This window comes from Rhinoderma darwinii, chromosome 6 (assembly GCF_050947455.1).
Source record: "Rhinoderma darwinii isolate aRhiDar2 chromosome 6, aRhiDar2.hap1, whole genome shotgun sequence".
Taxonomy (NCBI): Eukaryota; Metazoa; Chordata; class Amphibia; order Anura; family Rhinodermatidae; genus Rhinoderma; species Rhinoderma darwinii.
Genome location: NC_134692.1, coordinates 127,229,162 through 127,255,353, shown reverse-complemented (window position 1 = coordinate 127,255,353; position 26,192 = coordinate 127,229,162). Strand labels below are relative to the sequence as shown.

At 43.7% G+C, this 26,192-nt stretch overlaps 1 protein-coding gene across 4 annotated transcripts in view; it reads right to left on the bottom strand.

Annotated features, from left to right (window-relative positions):
- Positions 1 to 24,894, bottom strand: part of UNKL (unk like zinc finger) — a 71,193-nt gene extending 46,299 nt beyond the window's left edge. For 2 of the 4 annotated variants that reach the window (XM_075830311.1, XM_075830313.1), the window contains exons 1-4: positions 24,759 to 24,894; positions 22,899 to 23,108; positions 3,883 to 4,059; positions 1,843 to 1,973 (exon numbers count right to left, since the gene is read on the bottom strand). In XM_075830311.1, the coding sequence (XP_075686426.1) occupies positions 1,843 to 1,973; positions 3,883 to 4,059; positions 22,899 to 23,108; positions 24,759 to 24,823 (583 nt within the window). In that variant the 5' untranslated portion in view covers positions 24,824 to 24,894. The remainder of the gene's footprint in view (positions 1 to 1,842; positions 1,974 to 3,882; positions 4,060 to 22,898; positions 23,109 to 24,758) is intronic. The other 2 variants (XM_075830314.1, XM_075830315.1) reach the window with 1 other exon arrangement.
- Positions 24,895 to 26,192: the final 1,298 nt, after the last annotated feature.

Sequence of the window (26,192 nt, the reverse complement as noted above, 5' to 3'; positions counted from 1 at the left end):
TTTCACGGCCCATATCAGGCAATCTAATAGGACCCATAGACCCCAATAGGACCCTTAGATCCGAATAGGACCCTTAGACCAGGCAGTCAGAAAATGCCCCAAATGTATCTAAGTGGTACATGCGGTATGATGATTCGGTGCATCTTGCTTGACACTTCTGTCTTATACCACCTATTTGTTGGCTTAGTTTATGCCAGTTTTTTTTGTGCATTTTTGTCACATTTTAGCCATGCCCCCTTTTTGCTAGACCACTTGCCACTTCCCACCAAGCCATGCCTCCTTCTCGAGTGTCAAAAAACAAAACAAACACAACAAAAAAAAAAGGGTCTAAAACAGTTAATGCATGTGTTGTACAGCGCGTAGACCAGAATTCTGACTCATTTGAATAGTAAATCTGCTTCATTGTGTGTAAGGTGTAAACGTGTCTGAACTGCAATATGGAATCATTTTGGCAGCAAAATCAGCTCCTCTATGCCGCTTCACTGAGACTATATGGAAAGAATGGGAACATAGCAGACCTCCAGCTGTACTTCATAGTTTCTGCCCTGGATGGGGCCCATGTCGGACAGTTTCCAATTCGAACCAGGTCTAGCCTAGTAAATCATGCTCTCCTATCTCTTTGTAGCACACACATTGATGCAGCTGCATGGAGATTACACAGCAGTAATAAGCAGTGTAGCTGTGAACCCAGCACTGGGGTGACTCAGCACATATCAGTTATTTTCTTTAGTGTGCGATCTGTTTTATTAACAGATAGCACACGGACTTATTTATTTCTATGGGGCCATTCACAGATCCCCTTTAAAGGAACAGTGTCATCACAAATTATTTTTTTATATGTTAAAGATGTTAGTGCTTTATTAAAAACGTTTATATTCATTTGTGTGTTTGTGTTTTACTTTTTCTTATTTTTACACTTTTTCTTCCCTATGGGGGTTGCCATTTTTTGTTCCATTTCTGTCTGTGTCGATTAACGACACATACAGACATGGAATACGGCAGCCACAGTCCCATAGGGACTGCGGACGGCTCCCGTCCCATTGACTTCAGTGTACGGCGTCTGTGTGGGAACTGCGCATGCGCCGCTCCCACACAGTCCAATTCGAAATTGGCGCCGTCCGGCGCCATTTTCCTGTGGACCGGAAGTCGCGGCCGGACAGTAATATTACTACTTCCGGTCGCGGCTTCCGAATTTGTGCACTTGGACCAGCGGCAGCAAACGGAGCGGACGGGCCGGAGGGAGCCGCGGCGGCAGGAGCAGGTAAGAGATTTCAATGTATGTTCGTGTTTGTGTGTGTTTACTACTGTATGTAAACCTACTACACTGTGTGTTAGCTCAAAAAATGGCGACACACAGTGTAGGAGGTTACACCGTTCAAACCCCTCGTTTATCCCGGCACTAGCCAGGATAAAGGAGGGGGGGATGCTGAGAGCTCACTAGAGCGAGGGCTTTTAACCCAATGTTGCAATGCTGCAATTTTGGGAATAGCTCCATCTAGTGACCAAAAATGGGTAGTATTATAAATTTTGAATTAATTTATAATATTTCCTGACTCGTGAAAAAAATAAAAAAAATTTGAACAATGTTTAATCACCCACACACTAAATGTTTAATTTTAAAAAAAAAAACATGTTTTTCTGGCAACACATTGCCTTTAAGAATGTCTCACAGGAGTAAAACCAACCTGTTTCCATTCAGAACATTCTTAAGTTTTGTCTAACCTGCAGTCAAAATAACAGTACATTCATATATGGCGACAATAACTCTTTAATAAAACTACTGTAATTCATTGCTTTATGGCTCCTTGATAGATGCAGGGTGTATGCCATCTGCAGGCTTACCTTGCCATCTAGGATCCTCTCCTAGAATTTTCTCTATCATTGCCTGGCTGGCTAAGACTCCTGGTTGCAGATCAGGAATTCCTTCGCTCCCAAGTTGCCCGTTCTGTAAGGCTTCCTGTGCTTGGATTTCCCTATGTCAAAAAAATATTAAATGGTCACATCCTAGAGCACCCATAATAAAAATAACAGCCCACCACTGAAAATAGTTAACCAAAGAGACAAAAACAAGTCACAGCCCTACAGTATTATAAGACTAGTTAGATTCTTTAGGATATCTAAGGGTGGAATTAAAACGGGCAAATTATTGTTATGATCGCTCAGAAACTAGCAAATAGTCACAATAATTTGCTAGTGTTAACGGGCCTTAAAGCTGGCCATACATATTACATTAGTGTCGGCCAAACCTTCTAATTTTGGAATGATCGGCCATAAATCGAATGTGTTTGGGGGCCCAACAGTTCTCTAACAGCGGGGTAAAGGAAGATCGGGCATTTTTAACTTGTTCCCGCACAACGACCTAATAGCATGTCGTGGTGGGGGTGATATATGGATCGGGCTCACCCGCTGAGCCCGCTCCGTACGCCGCCGGTGTCAATTGTGTATTACAGCTGACACCCGGGACTAACACCCAGGAACAGCGATCGCGCTGTTCCTGGCCGTTTAACCCCATAAATGCTGTGATCAATCACAACCGCAGTATCTAAGACGTTAGAAAGAGGGGGCGCCAACTCGGACAGCTCATTACCTCCCCCCGGGACGCAATTGCGGGGTGCCGATGGTTGTTATAGCAGCCCAGGAACCTAACGAAGGCCCCCAGGACTGCCTTTCTTCAGGTCCTGTTAAGCCACGCGTCTATATTAGTACTAACGATCGCTGATTCAAGTCCCCTATGGGGACTAATAAACTGTTTAAAAAAAAATAATATTTTAATTACGTTTTCAGTAGTGTTAAAAAAAAAAAAAAAAGTTCAAAGTTCAAAAAAAAACCTTTTCCCATTTTTCCTCTAAAGTAATGTTTCAAAAAAAATTAAAAAAATTGGTATCGCCGCGTCTGTAAAAGTACAAACAATTACAAAATAACATTAAAGGTGAAAGTCGGAAAAAATAAAAACTGCCAGAGTCGCTGTTTTTTTGGTCACTTCATATTCCACATATAAAAAATAAATAAATAAAAAAAAGTGATCAAAAAGTCTCATGTAGCCTAAAATGGTACCAACAGAAACTACTCCTCGCCCCGGAAAAAAAATAAAAAATAAGCCCTCATACCGCTCAAAATCAACAGGAAAAAAAAAAAATTTTCAGAATGTGGCGGCAAAAACACAAAATTTTATTTTTAACAATTAGTTTCTTCCTTGTAAAAGCATAAAAAAAACACAACTATATAAATTTGGTATTGCTGTAATTGTATTGACCAGTAGAATAAAGCTAACATGCCGATTTTACCGTACGGTGAAAGTCGTAAAAACGAAACCCCCCAAAAGACCGAGCAATTGCTGTGTTTTTCCTATTCCACCCCACAAAATAATATTTTTCCAGTTCCCTAGTACAATATATTATACAATAAACGGTGCCGTGAAAAACTACCACTCATCCCGCAAAAAATAAGCCCTCATACTGATATTGATGGAAATATAAAAAAAAAAAAGTTATGGCTTTTGGAAGGTGGGGAGGAAAAAATTAAAACGAAAATCCAAAAAATGGCTGTGTCAGGAAAGGGTTAACATGCATGATCCTTTTTATTCCCTAGGAGATAAGCTGCGCCCAGAGGTGTGTGACAGCACCTTTTCTCCCTCTGACTATCGTACACAATTAGATCACATGTAAACGTAGCCTTAAATCGAGAGGGAAACTGGTCGTCCATCAAGATGTTTGGCCGATAACATCACAAACATATACGAACACAAATTGGTCATATAAAAAAAAACATCTGACACGGTTCTCTCAGCATAAAAGGTGAAACAATATAAATAACAGGTCCAATCCTACAGAGAGATCGGGAGCTAGTCAGAAACCATAACATAAACACAAAGCGTTGGCTTACCTTATGTCATAGACAGGAGGTCTAAGGTCATGAGGACCATGGGCAAAGGCACAATGGGGTCCGTTCTTCACACAATGCCCTCGAGCATCTGTTTCATGAATACAAGTACCAGTCTTGTAATAACGTAGATGATACTTTCTTTCAGTGTCGCCCGTTGTCCTATGCAAATACGGACAACTGAAATACAAAGAAAAATTATTTCAGCCAATTATAAAAACAAAACAAAAAACATTCAAAATTGCCTCTAAAACTGGATCAACTAGTTATACTGACAGATAAGGGGTCGGGCATTATGGCTGGAGTATTCTCAAACCTGCACAAGGACTGTGCCAACTAGATCAGATTTTCCAATACATTTAGGAATCATATGGAAACTTTTAGGCCATGTTCACCCATCACGGTCAAATCATACTTCACGGTCAAAACGCTGCAAAACTGTGCTATTTTGCTGCAAAACGCAAATTGACCGCGACGTGTAAACACAGCTTTACAGCCGGGCCCCTATAGATTTAGTCGAAAAAGCATGAAACACTTATTGGATGTAGGTCTTCTGGTTTTATACATGGCACGGAAACCCTCTCTGCGGTGCTGGCTGGAGAACACACCATGATTGACACATCAGCTTCTGGTTACTTTGCCTTCATCAGTACAGAATAACTTTCTCACCAATGTGTAAAAATACTACAGCATTGCAATGGGACTAGAAGTAATAACTGTACTGGGGGTTCGCCATGGTCATCTTCTTGTGTGAAGTCTTAGAATATTCTATTTAGCAGTTTCCAGCCGTCTGATCAACAGATGAGCTGTCACAGACCCTGAATGCAGCTGCATCCCCTCGCTCTCTACTATTATTCTGCATTAGAGAACCCGAAAGCTCAGGATGAACACTGCAATAATTTCCTTACAAGTTATAAGCTGCAGTAGTTACATCTAAAAATAAAATATATTTAATGAACACTGCATTAGGGCCTGTTCACATCTGTGTTGGAGGCTCCGTTTGGGGCCTCCGTCACAGATCCAGATGAAAATACCAGAAAACAATAGCACAGCATGCTGCGCTATTGTTTCCTGTAAAACCACGGACACACTGACGGAAAACCAACGAAAACTATTCAAGTCAATGGGTTCCCTCAGGCGCTGGTTGTCTCGGTTGTTCAACAGAACGGGCGTTTCGGATATTTTGGTTGTTCTGCCCCTTTGATGGAGTAGAACAACTGAAACGTGAACGCAGATGTGAACAGGCTCCTACAAGCGTGGAGTAGGCAGTGTATGGCTGGGAATGAAGCAATAATCATCATGAAATCTCAAGTGCACGTACGCCTTCAATAACTGAGTGCATTTTCTAAAACTAATTGTTTTAAGACTGATACATGCAGATATTTTCATCTATTATAAGAGCATTGCCTCATTAGAATAAAATATGAAAGCACCCTCTGTTCGCTGACACTTTTGGAGCTGCGTTTTTTCTTCTTCTTACCTTTCACCATTGATCTCAATGAAGAAAAATACTAAATTCTACAAATATTAAAGGGGTTCTCTTCCTGAAACAGCACCACACGCATCTAAAGGTTGTGTGAGGTATTGCAGCTCAGTTCCACTCACTTCAATGGAGCCTAGTTGCAATACCACACAGAACCCATGGACAAGTGTGGTGTTGTTTTCGGAAGAAGGCAGCCATGTTTTTTCTAATCCTGGACAACCCCTTTAAAATGCATTTTGTGATTCTGTCTGACATATAATAACATCACTGCACCATGACTAAAGGGGGTAAACATAAAACCATGCTTTCTTATTAAGCCTCAATAAACAAGAGTCGTAGTAAGGCTGTTTTGCAGTGTCTGTCGGAGGTATATGCCAACAAGATTCCCCGATGTACACCATGCATACAGTGGCATCCCTCGCCCGTAGGCTGCCGTGAAGGAAGAAAAAAAAACAAAACACTGCCACACACACACCAATAGTTGTTTTTTTTGTGGTTTTACTACACACAGTCAGAGGTGTTATTCTACACAGCAGAAAGAAAAAAAAAAAAAAAGAAAGGCTATACCAGCAGGACAAAAGGACACTTTTGTAGCCTCCGTCAGGGAGCTCAAGGCCTACGAATACATTTAACGTGCGCTCTGAGAGCTTTACCGCTGCATACTGCGAACTGACAGTGTGAAAATAGCCTAAATATCAAAATCCAGAGAAATAAAGACTCAAGAATTGTTTAGATTCTGTTCACATCTGTGGCGTGTTTTACATCTATAAACGGAAATGATGACCCATTGCTGGATCCCATATGCAACGGATACCTCCAGTTTATAGAATTATTAGGGGGTTGTCGTTTAGATGGGAAGAATAGAACTGCATCCCTATTCGATTGTATGGTACGGATTGTCAGTTGCACAAAGTCCTGCTACAAATCTGCTACATCAGGGGTCGCAACCTTCGGCACTCCAGATGTTATGAAACATCTCCCAGCCTGCCAATAGCCAAAGGCTTTACTATTCAAGCCAAAGCCTGTCGGAGCATGCTGGGAATTGTACGAATGTTGCCAACTCTTGCGCTACATGTAAACTTACCTTAGGTTTCGACTGAATATTAGTTGCCATTTACAGAAATATCCAGCTACATCATGTCCGGAGAAAAAAAAAAAAAAAAGTTAAAAAAAAATTATCTGCAAATGTAGCCTCACATAAGTGTGGGGGGGGGGGGGGGGAGATATGAAAAGTCAATTGTACTGAGTAACTGTAAAAGCTTTCATTGTATAATGACATTAATGTACAGTCAGGGATGGAAAGAAGAAGCCCACACACAGAAAACTAGTGTGGATAGCAAATTTTCATCTGGATGCAACTCGCAGGCCATGCCTCTACCCCTTGGGCAACTTTTTCAACAAACTTATAAGCCAGTGTAGGACAGGTCTACCAGGTGAGCCGCCGTACCACGGCAAAGTTAGAGTGCGGCCCATGCCATCATTTGCGTTGTCGGCTGTAATAAACAGCCAAAATCCTGCACTAACGGTTGATTTGGCGGATAGCTCAGAACCCAGATCATTAAAGCCTCTGATGCAGTGGTCAATAGCGTGATTGCGGAGTATCGATGTTACCATGGCAGCCAGAGGTCTAACAAAGTCCTCCAGGTCTGCTACAGATATACATCTTTTAGGTTATGCCAGAGGCAGATCTGTAGACCAGACAGGCAATAATGCTTTAAATACTAGATCAAGTGATAGCAGTTTTAAGTCGCCAAGGGGGACTAATAATAGATAAACACATATATGGGATGTCCGCAATCAAACCAACTTGTAATATAAAAATAACATTATTTATACCGAACGGTGATCATCATAAAAACAAAATCTTTAACATTTTGTTCCCATCCCACAACAAAAAGAATTATAATAAGTCAAATCAATAAGTTCTACGTACCACAAAATGGTGCCAATAAAAACAAACATGTCCCACAAAAAAAAAAAGCAGCCTTCATGCGGCTAAAATCAACGAGAGAAAAAAAGAGGAGAACTGTCATTTGCAAAAACTACCATCTAAGTTCACCTAATACCTCATGCATATAATGGTGAGCCTCATGGGTCACAATACGGTGAGCAGTACAGGACCACGATGCTCACCATACTGCAGGCCGTCCTTTGTGGGGTGCCAGACCAAGGTGTCCCCTAAAACACAGTGCAGATTCTTAAGCCAAAACCAAGAACCGAAACATAAAAAAACGAAATATATAAAAGGAAGGCCCTGCAGGGATTCCGCAACGGAATTCGTAGCGGAGAATCGGCAGCATAATACAGTAGAAGCAAAGTGGAGGGGAAATTAAAAACAAATCTCATCCACACGCTGCGTAAATGATAAGAAAAAAAAAAAAAAGCGCTCAGAAATTGACATTCGGTGCAGAATTTTATTCCGGAGCACGCAGTTGTCAGTTGTATTTGCAAAAACGCTGCTTATTTGTTGCGGGATTTCCCCAATGAATTCAATGGGGAGGTAAAACCCGGAACAAATAGCAGTTGTTGCGTTTTTTTGTGGTGGAATCGCATAAAACGTAATCTTTCCTTAGGATATCTAAGGGTGGAATTAAAACGGGCAAATGATTGTTATGATCGTTCAGAAACTAGCAAATAGTCACAATAATTTGCTAGTGTTAACGGGCCTTAAAGCTGGCCATACACATTACATTAGTGTCGGCCAAACCTTCTAATTTTGGCATGATCGGCCATAAATCGAATGTGTTTGGGGGCCCAACAGTTCTCTAACAGCGGGGTAAAGGAAGATCTGGCATTTTTTACTTGTTCCCGCACAACAACGTAATAGCATGTCGTGGTGGTGGGGTGATATATGGAGCGGGCTCAGCGGGAGAGCGGGCTGCAGTGGTCTCCTGGGATGAAATGTCATCCCAGGGAGGCCGGCTAAATGCTACAGTTTTTCAGCGGACATTCCGGGCAAAAAACTGCACACAGTTTAGTGCGGTTTTTGCGCCCGGAATTCCCTGGGGCCACCGGGCGGATACGCAATGTAACTTTACGCAGCGTATCCGCCCGGTGTGAACTCAGCCTTATAGGTCTGCTCTCCTGCATAAAATTCTGCATGTCGCTTAAAGAAAACAAAAACACATGTCAATTCTGAACAGTGTGAACAAGGCCTTAGGTTGGATTCACGCGCAGCAGATTTTGTTGCAGAAATTTACTGATCAGTTCCATTCATCCGAATGAAACTTTTGGAAATCCATGCACGTGCTGCAGAAACAACCTCATTCAGATGAATTGTATGGGTTTGTAGGAATGACTGCAACAAAATCTGGTGGGTGTGAATGCACCCTTAAAAGCAGGAGAATAGGGTTTGAGATAAAAAATAAATAAACACGTGGTAGAATTAATATGCATCAACATCGTATTTGGGATCTATGTGGCTGTGTTCATAGGGCCTTAGTCTAGACAATGGCCACCACTCCGGCTGAGCTGTAAGCACACCACGCAGCTTTCAAAATCCATAAAAAATAAATGTAAAAGCAACAAAGTCTCCGATCACGTTCTGTCACACACATGAAAAAGCCAGACAGTAAAACATTATCTGCCTATTAAGTAGTAAAAACTCGGGGAGTTCTCCATAATGGTCCTTATTACTTGTGGTCCTCGTTTAATCTGCTTATTTTTGCCGTACAATTACACCGTGCGCTTAGGAGGAGGGAACCACAGCCAGGAATTCTAGCCGATCAAGCAGATGCCTTTTGAAAAGCATGAAGACAAAAATAATTACAAAAAAATTAAAAATAAAACTTAAGAAGCATCTTGCAGGACGACGTTGCTGTAAGTGGCTTGTAGAATACATCAGCTTTAAACAGGTAAGTGTGTAGACGGCGCCGCATTACATTTTTATCACATCAAGGCTGTCATGGCAACAGAAAATAAGCCTGGCGATGGCTCGCTGCCAACCATCGCCCTTTAACTTAGGCTGCAGTCTGTGAAAGTAAAAATAAAGGTGAATGATTCCTGGCGGCTTTTTGTTTGTGCCTGCGTGTACGAGCACCGAACGGCGCATTTCAAAACCTAATAAAACATAATGACATCTGTAAGGAACAGATCGCTCCTAGGAGGCCAATGCACTTACATGGGACTGCCAGCATCCTCACTTCTGGGACACATTTCTATTGTTGTTTATGTCTGCACATTTTCGCTGACTTCATAAGATTTTTACGCCAACACCAAAATTGTACATAACACTCTCTGATTTGCGCTCATATCGATGTATAGACTCTAGTAGTTTGATGTACAGACACACAGGAACGGGACTATTTCTTAGGTGCCACTGCTGCAAAGGTAATGTAGTGTTATGTGCCAGAATGGGCGTCCACGTAATACATTGTCCCGCCAAGTCCACTAGAGGGAGCCAATCTGAATTAGGGCTAATAAACGGGAATCCAAAGTGAGGTATACTCCCATAACATCCATGTGACCTAATTGGGACAACCCCTTTAACAATCCAACCATGAAGAAATGGTGAGTGAACGGGGTGGGCAGGCTTTGCACGGCGAGGGAACGGAGTGGGCAGGCTTTGCACGGCGAGGGAACGGAGTGGGCAGGCTTTGCACGGCGAGGGAACGGAGTGGGCAGGCTTTGCACGGCGAGGGAACGGAGTGGGCAGGCTTTGCACGGCGAGGGAACGGAGTGGGCAGGCTTTGCACGGCGAGGGAACGGAGTGGGCAGGCTTTGCACGGCGAGGGAACGGAGTGGGCAGGCTTTGCACGGCGAGGGAACGGAGTGGGCAGGCTTTGCACGGCGAGGGAACGGAGTGGGCAGGCTTTGCACGGCGAGGGAACGGAGTGGGCAGGCTTTGCACGGCGAGGGAACGGAGTGGGCAGGCTTTGCACGGCGAGGGAACGGAGTGGGCAGGCTTTGCACGGCGAGGGAACGGAGTGGGCAGGCTTTGCACGGCGAGGGAACGGAGTGGGCAGGCTTTGCACGGCGAGGGAACGGAGTGGGCAGGCTTTGCACGGCGAGGGAACGGAATGGGCAGGCTTTGCACGGCGAGGGAGTGGAGTGGGTAGGCTTTGCCCCAAAAAGGACAGCTAAAATGTGAGGGGATCAAAATTGTGTGGGTATAAACTAAAACGAATACATTTCAAACATTTTTCCCTCTGCTGTAAACAACCAAGATAACGATACAGTAATAAAACGCTGAGAATACAGCACTACTGGTCAGGGGCACGAGATCCAAGCAAGAGCCCAGTAATCTGCAGAATTGCCCACATTCTTTCAAGAATGGATTCTAGTTCACGTAAACACAGAGGTAAAAACGAGACAGGAAATATTAGGAGACGTCTATGACAAAAACACTCATCTTCCGTAAGGATCACATTTTAAGATTAGGCATAAAACACAAGACACTGCAGTCTTAAAGGGTTACTAATCTAGATTATGTGTAAAATTACAGAACGGCTTAGGCCCGGTTGACATCTGCGTTAGGGGCTTCAGACACAGATCAGGGGAAAAACACCAGAAACAGAGCAGCATGCTGCGCTATTGCTTATGTTACAACCACGGACACCAAACGGGACCAATTAAAGTAAATTGGTTTCGCCGGGCGCTGACTGTCGCTTGTACAATGGTACCAGTGCTCCCAGTATTTTCGTTGTTCTGCTCTTATGAGGGAGCAGAACAATGGAAACCAAGACGCAGGAGTGAACAAGGTCTTATAGGTCTCTTGAACATCAACTAAATTCATTGGAAGGTAAAGTATGCACCGCTACCTCTGCACTGGAAATGGGGACCAGGGACTAATAGAACGTTAATATTGTGGGGGGGTCCACAACTTTCACTACCAATTTGAGATTTATAATGTCATAAAAGTCATCTACAGGAACACCGCTAAAAGCGCACCTGTTTAGAGACTGGAATCACTAGAGCTCCATGAACTGCAGGTTTGTGGTGCATAGTGTATCACGAGGAAATTGTTGCCGATTGGTGTTGACCAATCAGCAATCCAATGTAAAGTGATTATGTATATTGTGGGGCGCAGCACCCACCTGATGGGAGTTGTGTAAAGGGCACACCTAAAAGCTGGTATTCACTTTGGACAATCCTTTTTTTGTTAGAAGGGTACCCCAACAATAAGCAGATCACAAGGTGTCTCTCTAATGTGACCTATTATAAACAGGTTTAATGTCCAGTTTTTCTGCAGCACCCCCACAGGGTGAAATGAGGCATTACAAGGTTTCCAGACAATCCCATTAAAAAGGTTTTCCACTGATAATTTTATATCAATCAGATATTCTATGGCACTGAATGCTGCAATTTCAACAGATCCAAAAAATTAGAGCTCCCATGTCCTTATTCTCAGCAGAGAGACAGCGACAGAAGTTCAGTTATTCTTCATAGAAAACGGGTTGTCCATGACCAGACAACCTATGACCTTTCCATGTCATCTGTATAGGATCGGTGGGGATCAGCTGCTCCGTCTGCCGGATGTTTTGAACGGCATGCAGTCATTGGAGCCGGAAGCAGATGACTCCGACCACTGCTTAACGGCCGTTCTGCAGCTCCGCTCCTATTCGATGACCGGAGCCATCTGCTTCCGGCATAGACGACCAGGGCCCGGAGGCAGCACATCGGAGAGGGGTCCGGGTGTCGAACCCTCACCGATCATATACTAGTGACCTATCCGGTGGATAGGTCACCAGTTGTCCGGTCGTGGACAACCCTTTTAAGAAGAAGATTGAGCTTGCTTGACTTTTTCTCTATTATACAATAATTTCTATGGGAAGTGACAATGCGTGCGCACATGGACCTGGGAAACCTTGTTCACTGGATTGGTGGGGGTCAGATCTCAACAGATAGCAGTTTTATGGCACAGTTTACTCAATCTGCTAAAACCCCTATAACACCGCGATTTAGTCCTTATAGAAGTATTCTCCAACTAGTGTCTCTCCAGCTGTAGCAAAAGTACAACTCCCAGCATGCGCAGACAGCCACACGCTGGGAGTGGTACATTTGCTTGAGAACACTGCCTGGGGTTAGGATCACACACATAGTCGTAATGACGTTTTTGTCTAAGGCCTCATACACACGACCGTATTTTTTCCCACCCGTAAATACGGGTCCGGTGTCACACGTATTCCACCCGTTTTGCACCAGTATTTACGAACCCGTGCCCGTAAATATGGGTCCGGTGTCACCCGTATTCCACCCGTATTTACGGGCACGTTTTTGGCGGCAAAATAGCACTGCACTAATCGGCAGCCCCTTCTCTCTATCAGTGCAGGATAGAGAGAAGGGACAGCCTTTTCTGTAATAAAAGTTAAAGAAATTCATACTTACCCGGCCGTTGTCTTGGTGACGCGTCCCTCTCTTCACATCCAGCCCGACATCCCTGGATGACGCGGCAGTCCATGTGACCGCTGCAGCCTGTGATTGACCTGTGATTGGCTGCAGCGGTCACATGGCCTGAAACGTCATCCAGGACGTCGGGCCGGATGTCGAGAGGGACGCGTCACCAAGGCAACGGGCGGGAGACCGGACTGGAGGAAGCAGGAAGTTCTCGGTAAGTATGAACGTCTTTTATTTTTATTTTTTACAGGTTTATACTGATCGGTAGTCACTGTCCAGGGTGCTGAAAGAGTTACTGCCGATCAGTTAACTCTTTCAGCTCCCTGGACAGTGACTATTTACTGATGTCGCTTAGCAACGCTGCCGTAATGACGGGTGCACACATTTAGCCACCCGTCATTACGAGAGCTCCATAGACTTCTATGGACTGTCCGTGCCGTTATTACGGCCTGAAATAGGACATGTTCTATCTTTTTCAACGGCACGGGCACCTTCCCGTGAGAAAACGGGAAGGCACCCGTCGCCAATAGAAGTCTATGAGCCCGTTATTACGGGTCGTAATTACGACCCGTAATAACGGGAGTTTTTACGGTCGTGTGCATGAGGCCTAAGTTTGAGCCAAACACAGGAGTGGACACAAAAGAAAGGAGATGCATCAGTCTTTTCTTTATACCATTCCCTCCTTTTAGGTCCATTTCTGGCTTTCACAAAAACAGAGAAGGAGACCCCAATAGTTGGTGGGCACATGGACAATCAATACAACTAAATGCCTGCCGGGAAAATAAGCCCTCTTTTCCAACTATAAGGAAAAATAAATTAACAAATCTTATTATGCTATATAAGAAAAGACAAACCACATAGAAATTAAGAGAGCCATGTGCGCTGCTGGAACTAATCTGCGTAGTGCAATATGCGATAGTGTGTAGATGTTCAAAGTGTCAGCGGCTGCAGAACGCTGCACTCAAACGGTTAGATCAATACCAGAAACCAGCAGTCAAGCATGTTTTTAAAAATTTCAAAGAAGCCCCCCCGACATGTTTCACTACGGATGTAGCGTCTTCAGGGGTATCGGGGCTAGCCATAAGGCCTTATTCACATGAGAAATAAAAAAGGGGGAAAGACCCGCGCCTGATAGTATAGTAGTTTTATGCAATTAGCCAGAAAAGACGTCAGCACTTAGTACTTACACGATCCCATAAGTGGAAAAACAGTTTGTCTGGTTCTCCTGGACCTCGCTGTTTCACCATCTCCTCTGGGTGTGGTGGAGATAGAAGGAAATTAAAACGTTTTTCTTTTTTTTTTTTTTTTTTGAGATATTTAAAAGATATATAAAAAAAAAATAATAAATAAAAAAAGCTCTTTTAGATCTTTTAAATATCTCTTAAAAAAAAAAAGAAATAAATAAATTTTAAACTTTTTAATTTACTACAAAGAAACTTTGGATTTATTTCTGGTAATCTCCACCACCACCAGAGGAGAAGGTGAACCACTGAGGTCCAGGAGAATCAGACAAGCGGTTTTTCCCTTATGGGATTGTGTAAATACAAAGTGATGACTTTTTTCTGGCGAATTGTCTTTCCGCCTTTTTTATTTCCCTATATACCAATACAAGTTCAGATCGGATTGTCAAGACCTGCTGCCAACCCAGAAATTTTATTACTAAAAATAATAACACTTCCAGCACGGGTTACTCTATTTTTCTCTTATTCACATGAGCTCGACCGATTTGTGTCTGCAAATACTTTTTCATCCATATAAATGTCTGTCAGTTTCAGGTGTCATCCCTTCTTCTAGTGCGTTTTTACTCCTCTGCAAGCACTTCCTGGATTCACTTTTTTTTCTGCATTTATTAGCAACCGACCTGTGCTTAGAAGTAAGCTTACTCTGTTCTGGATGTTCACCGCAAATTTCACCCTTTTCAATGTAGTAGGTGTGAAGTCCGCAGCAAAATCCACATGTAAAATAAGCGTATTTTGCTGCAAATTTGCTGAGAAAATCAGCAAGAAATCCACCGTGTGTAGGTACCCTAAAAACACCCCTTCATATTCCAGAAAATCAGCAGAGTCCTTGACAGGTGTGTTCACAAGCCATGGTAAACTATTTGACCGCTCGTCTAAATAGATCCTTTAAAGGCTAAATAAAACTTTGAACACTTCTGGTCTTCAATAAAACTACGTATCATGGTATTTTAAACAACTTTATAATCGTTTTTTTATTGAAACAAAAAAAGAAATTACTTTTTGAGATCCCGCTTCCATGTATCCTGGCTGTATTTCACACTGAAACCCGAATCAGTCAGGTCAGCGGGACGGACTGCTTCAGTGACGGCGGGTCCTGGTCCACATTTTAATCGATCACATCTCTAAGTTCATAAACTTAGATGTGATCAATAACAGGTCACCTAAGCCGTCAGTCAGCCTAAGTTGGCAGGTTTCAGCGCTAGATAAAACTTCTATGTTTCCAGGATGAATAAAAGCCGTATCTCAAAAAGTAAAAAATTAAAAAAAGCCTTTAACTGTTCTTCTTACCAAAATAAAACTCTGATCCACCTGCCCTCCACATAACCGCACGCTCAGTAGAAATCACCTGTTTCAGTACAGCTATTCTATGTGTAAACATGACATCCGCATTAGTCATATAATCACTCTAATGGAACAATTAAGATAAGATGCAGACTGCAGCGTTAATTATTAATTTCAGCCAAGAAGGAGCTGCAGAAAAATCACTCACACTTTCAGGCTTATAACCAGACACATGATAAAGTGGTAATGTAGTTTATAAACTCGAATGGGCCATATTATTGACTTAAAGCCAACCTACGACACGCATGTGCCTCATTTCTCAAAACGAACAGGAAACACTGGCCTGGTTGCCCATAGCAACCAATCAGAGCTCAGCTTTTATTGCTCTGGAAAACTGAAAGCTGCACGGTGATTGGTTGCCATCGACAACAAGGCTAGTTTTCCTGTTAGACGCACTGTTTAGCCACGGGCATACATTTTTTTTTTTTAAAAAGCCACAAACGAAAATAAGGGCCTGTTCACATCACCATTCGTTTTCCGTTCCGGGGTTCCGTCTGAGGTTTCTGTCGGGTGAACCCCGCAACGGAAAGTGAAAGTGAAACCACAGCTTCCGTTTCAGTCACCATTGATCTCAATGGTGACGGAAACATCGCTAATGGTTTCCGTTCGTCACCATTCCGGCAGGTTTCCGATTTTCGGACTGAATCAATAGTGCAGTCGACTCCGCTATGGATTCCGTCGGAAAACCGGAAACCTGCCGGAATGGTGACGAACGGAAACCATTAGTGATGTTTCCGGCACCATTGAGATCAATGGTGACTGAAACGGAAGCTGTGGTTTCACTTTCCGTGGCGGGGTTCACCCGACGGAGACCTCCGACGGAACCCCGGAACGGAAAGCGAACGGTGATGTGATCAGGCCCGAAGTATGACCTAAAATAAGTCAATAGTGATACATGTGGGCCAATGGGCATTAGGTACACCAGGCATACCGGTCATAGAGTGGACAAATCAATTAATCGCTTCATTTTGGAACAATTATTTTGAAAATATGCTGCCGAAGGAGGGATTAGGATGCCTTAAATTACAGGCGGGTAAAAATTGTGGCCAATTTCTAAAAATGGTGAACACAACACTATTAACTTGGCGCAACCCTACAAGCTAATGCTGCGTCATAACTGGCATACATCCAATATTTTAAGTAGTAACTTTGTTGAACGCGGTCGCACATACAGAAGCCATAAGGCTAAGTTCACACTTGCCTTATGTAATCCATTACTCTGATCCGTTCTTAGATGAGAATAAGGATAAAAACGGATCTGTTAAAAATCCCATTGTAAATCAATAGAATTTTTAATTGCATCCGTTAACATCCGCCCTTTTTTTTGGCGGAGACAAAAGTGCAGATTGCAGGACTTTTATTCAGTTCAAAAAAACGGATGTGTTACAGATGGGTTATTTTTATAATTGGTGTCAATGTAAAACGGATTGTAATCAGTTTGTACCCGTTATTTTGATTTTTAACCAGTCAGTTTTCATCCTTAGGCTATTTTCACACGCAGTGGTTTCAGACGTAATTCGGTCCGTTTACACCTCAAAAAACGGCACCATTACGCCTCCAAACATCTGGCCATTGCTTGCAATGGGATTTACTGTGTTCTGTTCCCACTAGGTGTAATTTTACGCGACGTTGTCAAAATACGGCGCATAAAATGACGCTGCGTCAAAAGAAGTGCAGGTAATTTCTTGGGACGTTTTTCATTGACTCCAACAGACGTAAAGTACGCAGCGAAAAACACGAGTTGCTACAAAAACCTTCTGAAAATCAGGAGCGGTTTTCGCTTGAAAACAGTTCTGTATTTTCAGAAGCTTTTTGCTAATGGTGTGAACATACCCTTATTCTGATCTAAAAACGGATCAGAGTAACGGATTATACAACGCAAGTGTGAACTTAGCCTAATCAGAACTGATTAAGAGACACAAACTAGGTACATACGTTACCAAGAGATCTGATGTTCATTTTAATAAACTCCTAAAGTAGACTAAATACTGCAACCTGGTAACAGCAGAAGTTAAATAAATCATATGTACCCCAGTTATACATTACATGGACAAAAACATTGGGACACACCTCTTAGGGTCTATTCACATATTGCAGTTGAGGTGCGATTAGAACCGCATTAAAAAACAGCATCTGTTCTTACAGCGAGTTGGTGCATTTTTCACTGCAATTGCGGTAAAAAACAAATGAAAGCAAATTACGTTAAAACCGCATATGCGGTTCTAATCACACTTCATCCGCAACGTGTGAGTGGACCCTTACATCACCAAGCACAAAGCCAAGTGTCAGATGGAGGGGTGTAAAGCCGCCGCCACTGGACCCTGGAGCCGCGTGTTCTGTGGCGTGATGAATCACCCTTCTCTATCTGCCAGCCTCATGGATGAGTCTGGGTTTGGTTAATGCCAGGATAATGTTACCTGCCTGACTGCATTGTGCCAACTGTAAAGATTGGTGGAGGAGGGGCAATGCTATGGAGTAGCTTTTCAGGGGGTTGGTCTTGGCCCATTAGTTCCAGTGAAGGGAAATCTTAATGCTTCAGCATATCAAGACATTTCGGACAATTGTAGCTTCCAACTGTGTGGGAAAAGTTTGGTGTTCGGCCCTTTTCTGTTCCAGCATGACTGCGCCCCAGTGCACAAGGTCCATAAAGACATGGTTGGGGAGGGGGTTGGTGTGGACTAGTCCTGACCTCAACCCTATCCAACACCTTTGTGATGAACGAGAACGGAGATTGCGAGCCAGGCCGTCTCCTCCAACATCAGTGTCTGACCCCTTCTGGATGAATGAGCAAAAATTCCAAACAACACTCCAAAATCTTGTAGAAAGTCTCCCCAAAAAAGAGTAGAAGCTGTTATAGCGGCACAGGGGAGACCAACTCCATATTAATGTCCATGGATTTAGAATGGGATGTTATAAGAAAGGTGTAATGTGTAGGTGTCCTAATACTTTTGTCCAAATAGTGTATATATATGTAGAACAGCCACCTGTAATGCTGAACATGTGCCCTGATCAGGAGTAGAAGATTCCTCCTCCATGAAAGTAACTAGAAACTCAGAGCGGCCTCTAGGAGGGGGTAGGGCTGCCTGCGGGTGATATTACAGGGTGGCTCCTGCCTTCCAACTTCTCTATTTTCAAACACGTAAAAAGCATGGCTGAAGGGGGTGAGGGGTGCGCCTGCCCTTCCACTGCAAACAATAGCAGAGACCGTTCATAAAGAACCCATTACTGTTAAAAAAGAATTCCGTGCCAAAACTATGAAGAAATTTGGAATGGAGAGACTGCAAACATGATTATACCAGAGCCTGTAACCCATACAGAACATGTGAACAGCCTAATGTATAGGACAACTTATTCTTAGCAAGTTATATACATTTTATACAGGCTAAGGCCTCATGCACACGACCGTAAAAACTCCCGTTATTACGGGTCGTAATTACGACCCCTAATAACGGGCTCATAGACTTCTATTGGCGACGGGTGCCTTCCCGTTTTCTCACGGGAAGGTGCCCGTGCCGTTGAAAAAGATAGAACATGTCCTATTTCAGGCCGTAATAACGGCACGGACAGTCCATAGAAGTCTATGGAGCTCTCGTAATGACGGGTGGCTACATGTGTGCACCCGTCATGACGGCAGCGTTGCTAAGCGACGTAAGTAAATAGTCACTGTCCAGGGAGCTGAAAGAGTTAACTGATCGGCAGTAACTCTTTCAGCACCCTGGACAGTGACTACCGATCAGTATAAACCTGTAAAAAATAAAAATAAAAGACGTTCATACTTACCGAGAACTTCCTGCTTCCTCCAGTCCGGTCTCCCGCCCGTTGCCTTGGTGACGCGTCCCTCTCGACATCCGGCCCGACGTCCTGGATGACGTTTCAGGCCATGTGACCGCTGCAGCCAATCACAGGTCAATCACAGGCTGCAGCGGTCACATGGACTGCCGCGTCATCCAGGGATGTCGGGCTGGATGTGAAGAGAGGGACGCGTCACCAAGACAACGGCCGGGTAAGTATGAATTTCTTTAACTTTTATTACAGAAAAGGCTGTCCCTTCTCTCTATCCTGCACTGATAGAGAGAAGGGGCTGCCGATTAGTGCAGTGCTATTTTGCCGCCAAAAACGTGCTCGTAAATACGGGTGGAATACGTGTGACACCGGACCCATATTTACGAGCACGGGTTCGTAAATACTGGTGCAAAACTGGTGGAATACGTGTGACACCGGACCCGTATTTACGCCAGTATTTACGGGTGGGAAAAAATACGGTCGTGTGCATGAGGCCTTACACCATTACCTCTGCATGTGCAGTTCCGGAGTGGGTCCTAAAAAACGCTGGATTACACTTCAGTCGCTTACTAAGAGATACCTGCAAATTCCCAAATCTGCAGGGACCAAGTAGGTAAGACTTTAGGGGTCCGCACCTTCACCCCAGACAAAACTCAATACTCATGGTCATTTGATGGAGCGCTATCAAAAATATATATTTAGTTACACATAATTAAAAGACGAATCAACCAGGAAATAATCTCGGCACTTTTCTTGTTAGTACCGTGCTAAATAAACCTAATTTTAGTAGCTAAATTATAACCATCTAATGTTGATGTTTTTTAATGGTGACAAAACAACACAATACAAAATAAAAGCGGCAATTAATTTAATTACAGATGCAAAACTCGGCGAAAAAAAAAATAGTTTCCCAAAGCCCTGCGAGCGCCAAGCGTTTGGTCTCCATGGAAACACTTTCTGCTAGGAACATAATCCATACTCAGCCGCAGCAATCTAACTCAGACAATGAATGAATTTGCAGCCTATGGCAGTCGGCGGCTCCCTAGCTTTTGTGAAACTACAATTCCCACAATGCCCTGATAGTCGGCATGCTGGGAGTTTCTGTTTTACAACAACTATAGAGCCACGGGTTGCAGGCCACTGGTCTATATGATAAAAAAGTGCCACAGTATTAGAAGAACCCTCAGACCAGTAATGGTGCTTGGGGCCACGTGCCCAACTTCACTCTCTTCAGTTGTCATTCCTCCTATATGACGGGTTAGGCAAACAAAATAGAAGGACAAATCTAGTAAAATGGAGATAAAACAGCTACAGGAATCTTGAAACCTTGACACAAAAGGAAACAAGCAGATGGAAGCGCTCGGTAATAAGAGCTGATGAAACAAGCGCTATCTGTACAAGTGGCCAATGCTGGAGGCAATGGAGGAGATGTATAGAACTAGTTCAGGGAGAAGTGGGGCAATTGCATGCCACAACCAATCAGAGCCCAGCTTAGTAAAACAGATTGGAATATAAAAAAAATGCAATGTGACTGGACGCTAATGACGACTGATCCCGTTTTTTCATTCATGCATCTTCCCTAATATCACATATTAAACAGGTCATCGTCTCTGGATCACGGCATTCATGACCTTGTTAGCTCCCATCTTCTATGTCGGGAGGAGAAATAAAGTTGCAGCATACTTGGACAGGTGGCACTGGGTGCAGTCACACAAGGCAGATTTTGTTGCAGAAATTTCTGCAACTGAAAATAAATTGTATTCCTATGAATGGGGTTGTTTCTGCAGCAGATGCATGGATTTCTGCAAGTTCCATTCTGATGAATGGGACCAATTCAGTCCCAGAAATTTCTGCATCAAAATCTGCCGTGTGTGACTGCAGTCCTAATCGGATCAAGCCAAGCAGATATTACTTTTACACACAAAATTATAGTTTTGATGTCCTGACTGTATTTGCTATTATAGTAGGTACTTTTTTGAAAAGATAAGGAAATTGCTTAAAGAGGCTCTGTCACCAGATTTTGCAACCCCTATCTGCTATTGCAGCAGATAGGCGCTGCAATGTAGATTACAGTAACGTTTTTATTTTTAAAAAACGAGCATTTTTGGCCAAGTTATGTCCATTTTTGTATTTATGCAAATGAGGCTTGCAAAAGTCCAAGTGGGTGTGTTTAAAAGTAAAAGTCCAAGTGGGCGTGTATTATGTGCGTACATCGGGGCGTTTTTACTACTTTTACTAGCTGGGCGTTCTGACGAGAAGTATCATCCACTTCTGTTCAGAACGCCCAGCTTCTGGCAGTGCAGACACAGCCGTGTTCTCGAGAGATCACGCTGTGACGTCACTCACTTCCTGCCCCAGGTCCTGCATCGTGTCGGACGAGCGAGGACACATCGGCACCAGAGGCTACAGTTGATTCTGCAGCAGCATCGGCGTTTGCAGGTAAGTCGATGTAGCTACTTACCTGCAAACGCTGATGCTGCTGCAGAATCAACTGTAACCTCTGGTGCCGACACGATGCAGAACCTGGGGCAGGAAGTGAGTGACGTCACAGATCTGCACTGCCAGAAGCTGGGCGTTGTGAAGAGAAGTGGATGATACTTCTCGTCAGAACGCCCAGCTAGTAAAAGTAGTAAAAACGCCCCGATGTACGCACATAATACACGCCCACTTGGACTTTTACTTTAAACACACCCACTTGGACTTTTGCAAGCCTCATTTGCATAAATACAAAAATGGTCATAACTTGGCCAAAAATGCTCGTTTTTAAAAAATAAAAACGTTACTGTAATCTACATTGCAGCGCCGAACTGCTGCAATAGCAGGTAGGGGTTGCAAAATCTGGTGACAGAGCCTCTTTAAGTAACAATCCCCTAACCCTGTGTTATAAACAGAAGGGTTGCAGCAGCGTTACAAAAACAACACGTGGGGCTGCTGGGAAAATTTTAAGTTCCAGTTATCAGTCAACAGATAAATTTACTTCAGTCTGCAGGAACACAGTCGTGGCACTTAGGCCTCACTGAGTCTGTACGACACCTGTAATACCTATGACTATGTACTGCGGAGATATTTACCCCTTGATAAAATGCGTCTAGAGGAAGATACATCAGTAACAAGGTGTACAACGGAGCATGCCACAATTTTATTTTTGTCTGATTCATATTAAATCTGACCGCAAAAAAAATCTGGGGCTTAGGGTGGTACCGCAAGATCCATAGAGTACTAAGGGTGCTGTATTAAAGCTCCATAAAACCCCCTTGGTAACCGTGTATATTATGCCTGGACATCCACAGGACGGAGGTTATTGGTCTAGAGAAATATAGATATTGAGATATAGGCCTCTAAAATTGTATATTAATATTATCAGAACTTATTACTTAACTTCTATAACTTGCCGAGGTAAAATAGTTTATAAGCAAGTACCGTGCATTTGCAAAATGAAGCTAAATATTACTGTAACATTTCACAAAGACAAATACAACTATTGGAAGTAAGGCCGGGTTCATATCTGCGTTCGGGTTTCCGCTTCTCTGCTCTGTCACAGGAACAGAATAATGAAAATACCTGAAGTTTGATATCAGTTGTATGATGGAAACCATTGACGAAACCTATTAACTTTAATGGGTTCCGTTGGGTCTCCGACATCAATTCCGTCATTTGCTGGACAGAACGCAGCACGCTGCACTTTTTTGTCTGATAAAAACAAAAGAATCTGTGCCGAAGCCTCCAACACAAGTGTGAACAGGTCCTTAGTCAATTAACTTTGATTACACGACAATACAATGCTATAAACAGTCAAGAACAAAAACAATGCTGCAATAAGAAAGCCAAAAACTCACTCATCTCCATCGGGACACATTCCTGTGGTTTCATCGTATTTCGTACAATAAACGTCTGGACTGTAGTTGAACGTCCCATCACGTCTTCGGATGGGTCTGCGACGTCGTTGGTTTAAGAAATGCCAGTGAAAGCAGGTAAAAGGTCTATGCTGGGTACATTTGTGCTGCAAAAACAGCGGGCACTGCTCGGTCCGAAATTCCTTAAGATACCTTTAAGAGTGAAAAAAATATATAAATAAATTAAATATCAAAAGTTACCATGCACCAAATAGTATACGTTAATTTATAAATAAATAAATCCCTCCCTGTAAAATTAAAGGAACACTTTGGGTGGAACTGATGCGCTAGGTTATGTCTAGTGCAGGGCCTGAGGGGGCGGTGTGTGACACAGGGATTTTTTTTTTTCTTTGGTGTCCTTAAAACTCACTGGGTCGTGCACCGCCCCTCAGATTTATCAATGCTCTTATACCGGTTTTCTGGTTAAAATACACTTAAAAATACGGCGTTTGGGCAGAACGCCATATTTATGAAGACCCTGCACTACTTTTTTGTATAGATACGTATTGTAAAAGTGGGCGTGGCTTCAGTCACATTGTAATGCAATAATACAAGAAAACTTTCAATAAATATACCCAGTATGTCCCTTTGGTTGTGACATATATGCATAAGGATCACTCTGAAGTAGCAGCGAGGCCCTTGCCTACAGCTGGATGATGGGTAATATATGGTGCAAAATTCCTGCACAACTCAAGACGCATCACGCCATTTCCATGACCATCACAATGCGACTTAAAGGGAACCCGTCACCAGTTTTGCCTAACCTAAACCGCTACATAGAAGCTAGTTTTATCAACTCCACCGCCATATGCAAATTACCCTAGAAGAGTCCGCCGGGAGTTTCCACAGCAGCCCAGTGTCCTGAAATCCCGTGGACAACTCCTCCTAAGTCTTGATTGACATCTCTTAATAATGGATGATGCAGGAGGAGCCAGCTGTCAATCAAGCCTAGATAGGAGGAGTTGCCGCTGACGGACACTTGGACAGTAATTTGCATATTGCCCAGGAGTTTAAAAAAAAACAACTTTTTCCTAGGGTAGACATTATTACCAGCGCTATACATGGATAAGTGGCGGTTTAGGGTTGTTAAATTTGTTGACAGGTTCACTTTAAGATGCTACAACACAAGTCAGATCTCTAGAAACAGAACAAGAGGAAGAAACATTACAAGGAAGATTCTGCAAATACAAGAATCAAGCAGCTGCTGCAGAAAGGGTGTAATAAAGAGGTTGTATGTCATGGAGCAGACAATGTGTACAGAGAATCAGGCGTTCCACCAGCGGAATGTGCACATTAGCATGGAAATCAATGGGGAGTGCAAGCAGATGGTGACAGACAAGGCATGTTCATCGGTCCCCTGTTGTTTACAAGGCGCAGAGAAGGAGGCTAATGGAGGAAAAACGCGGGAATGACGGGACGGCTGAGAATTCTTGTCATTTTGCAGAAAGGCTTTTATTTTAGAAGCGCTCCAGGAATGAGCAGGCGCCGCTCGCAGCGCTATTCTTAGAGGGGACTTGCGCTCTATTGAAGCGTACGATAATGTTAAGAAATATATCGCTGCGCTACGCAAGAAACGTAACGGCTCTGCAAACACATACATGGGGGAAATGCAAACGACGAGACTAAGCAGCGCTGCCGTATCCGAGCAACGAAAAGCGACCAAAAAGAAGAGCTGACGAAGAACTACGCGAGCAGTATAGACATTTATTAATTAAAATGCATGAAAACAAACCGCTGCTAAAAATAGCAAAGCAACGCCCACCGACAAGAGGAGCCGCCTCCCGCCCTGTCTCCCACACTTACGTGTAGTGAGTCGGTTTCTCGGTCTGCGGAGAGCCGCTAAGCGCCGTTTTCGAAACCGACGGCATTTTCAGTCAAAACAAACATGAGCGCATGCGCGGGAATCCGAGCGCCAGCTCTAGCCACTCCCTCCATCACTGACTGACAGGACCCGCCCCCAGCCTCTGCCCTCTGAGTGACAGCATCATCTAGGAATATTCCCCTTTCTGGGTAAAAGCTCCGCCCCCAGCTCCTCCCTCTTTGAGAGGGGGAACCATAAGTCACGCCCTCTCACTGCTTGGCGCCGCCCTTTTGTATTGGTGTTGTCAGCTCCACTGACAGACCAGGGCTGTATTATTTACAATAGTCTGTTACAGTGAATCGCATGCCGTCCTCCATTTTAGCCTATGACAACCATGTTGTATAAAAACTTCTGTGATAGTTGCAAGGCTGCACGTGACTCTTCTCTATCTGCAATAATGGCAGTCGCAGTGAGACGTGCATGGCTCTCACATGCCGCCATAAATCGCCGTATAGCTTTTTATCCTAGGGCAACACAGCGACACGGAGAGCGCAAGGTCGCGTTGCAACATCGAAAGTAATGATTGAGAATGTTTTCCCCTTGCACGCGACGTGATGCGGTCACGACACATTTTTTGGTCGGAGATCACTAATTGCGCGAGACTTTTCCAGCATTGAAGTCAATATAACAAGACGTTATAAATGACTGTGACTCATTTGTGACATGTCAGCAATTTTTCAGGTTTATTTTTGGGTCTCTTGGATGTCGCAAACCTTAAAGGGGTTACGTGTGGACCAAAAAATGATTATCAGTGTAGTTACTGCAGTATGTGATACACTCGCTAATGTACATTCCAGTCCTCCGTCCCGCTGATTCTGAGATTTTTATAGCGCTGCCGGGGGACCGGAAGTCTAGTTGCACAGTCTTCTTTGATGACGATATGACTCTTCTTCATGGAACCGGCCCCGCTGTACTCCATGTACAAGCAGTGACATGACGAAGAGTCAAACAACGTTAAAACAATGGCCGTGTGAATAGCCCCGTAGAAGTACATTGATTTTAATGCAGTCGTGTGACGGCCGTTAAAAAAATGTCCGTCATTTTGTCGATTAAGCCGTTCGTGTGAATAACCTCTAAGACTTAGCCCCATGCACACGAACGTGAACTTGCGGCCGCAATTCCCCCGAAAGCCACGGGAGAATTGCGGCCCCATTCATTTCTATGGGGCCATGCACATGACCGTGGTTTTCACGGTCCGTGCATGGCCCCGGAGCCTGGACCGCAGAAAGAACGGGCATGTCGTATTACGGCCGTGTTCTGCGGTCCAGGCTCATTTAAAATAATGCACGCGGCCATGTGCACGGCCTGCGATTTGCGGGTGGCTCACGAATTGTGGGCGGCTCGCGGGTGATACTCCACTGCCGGCCGACCAGAAA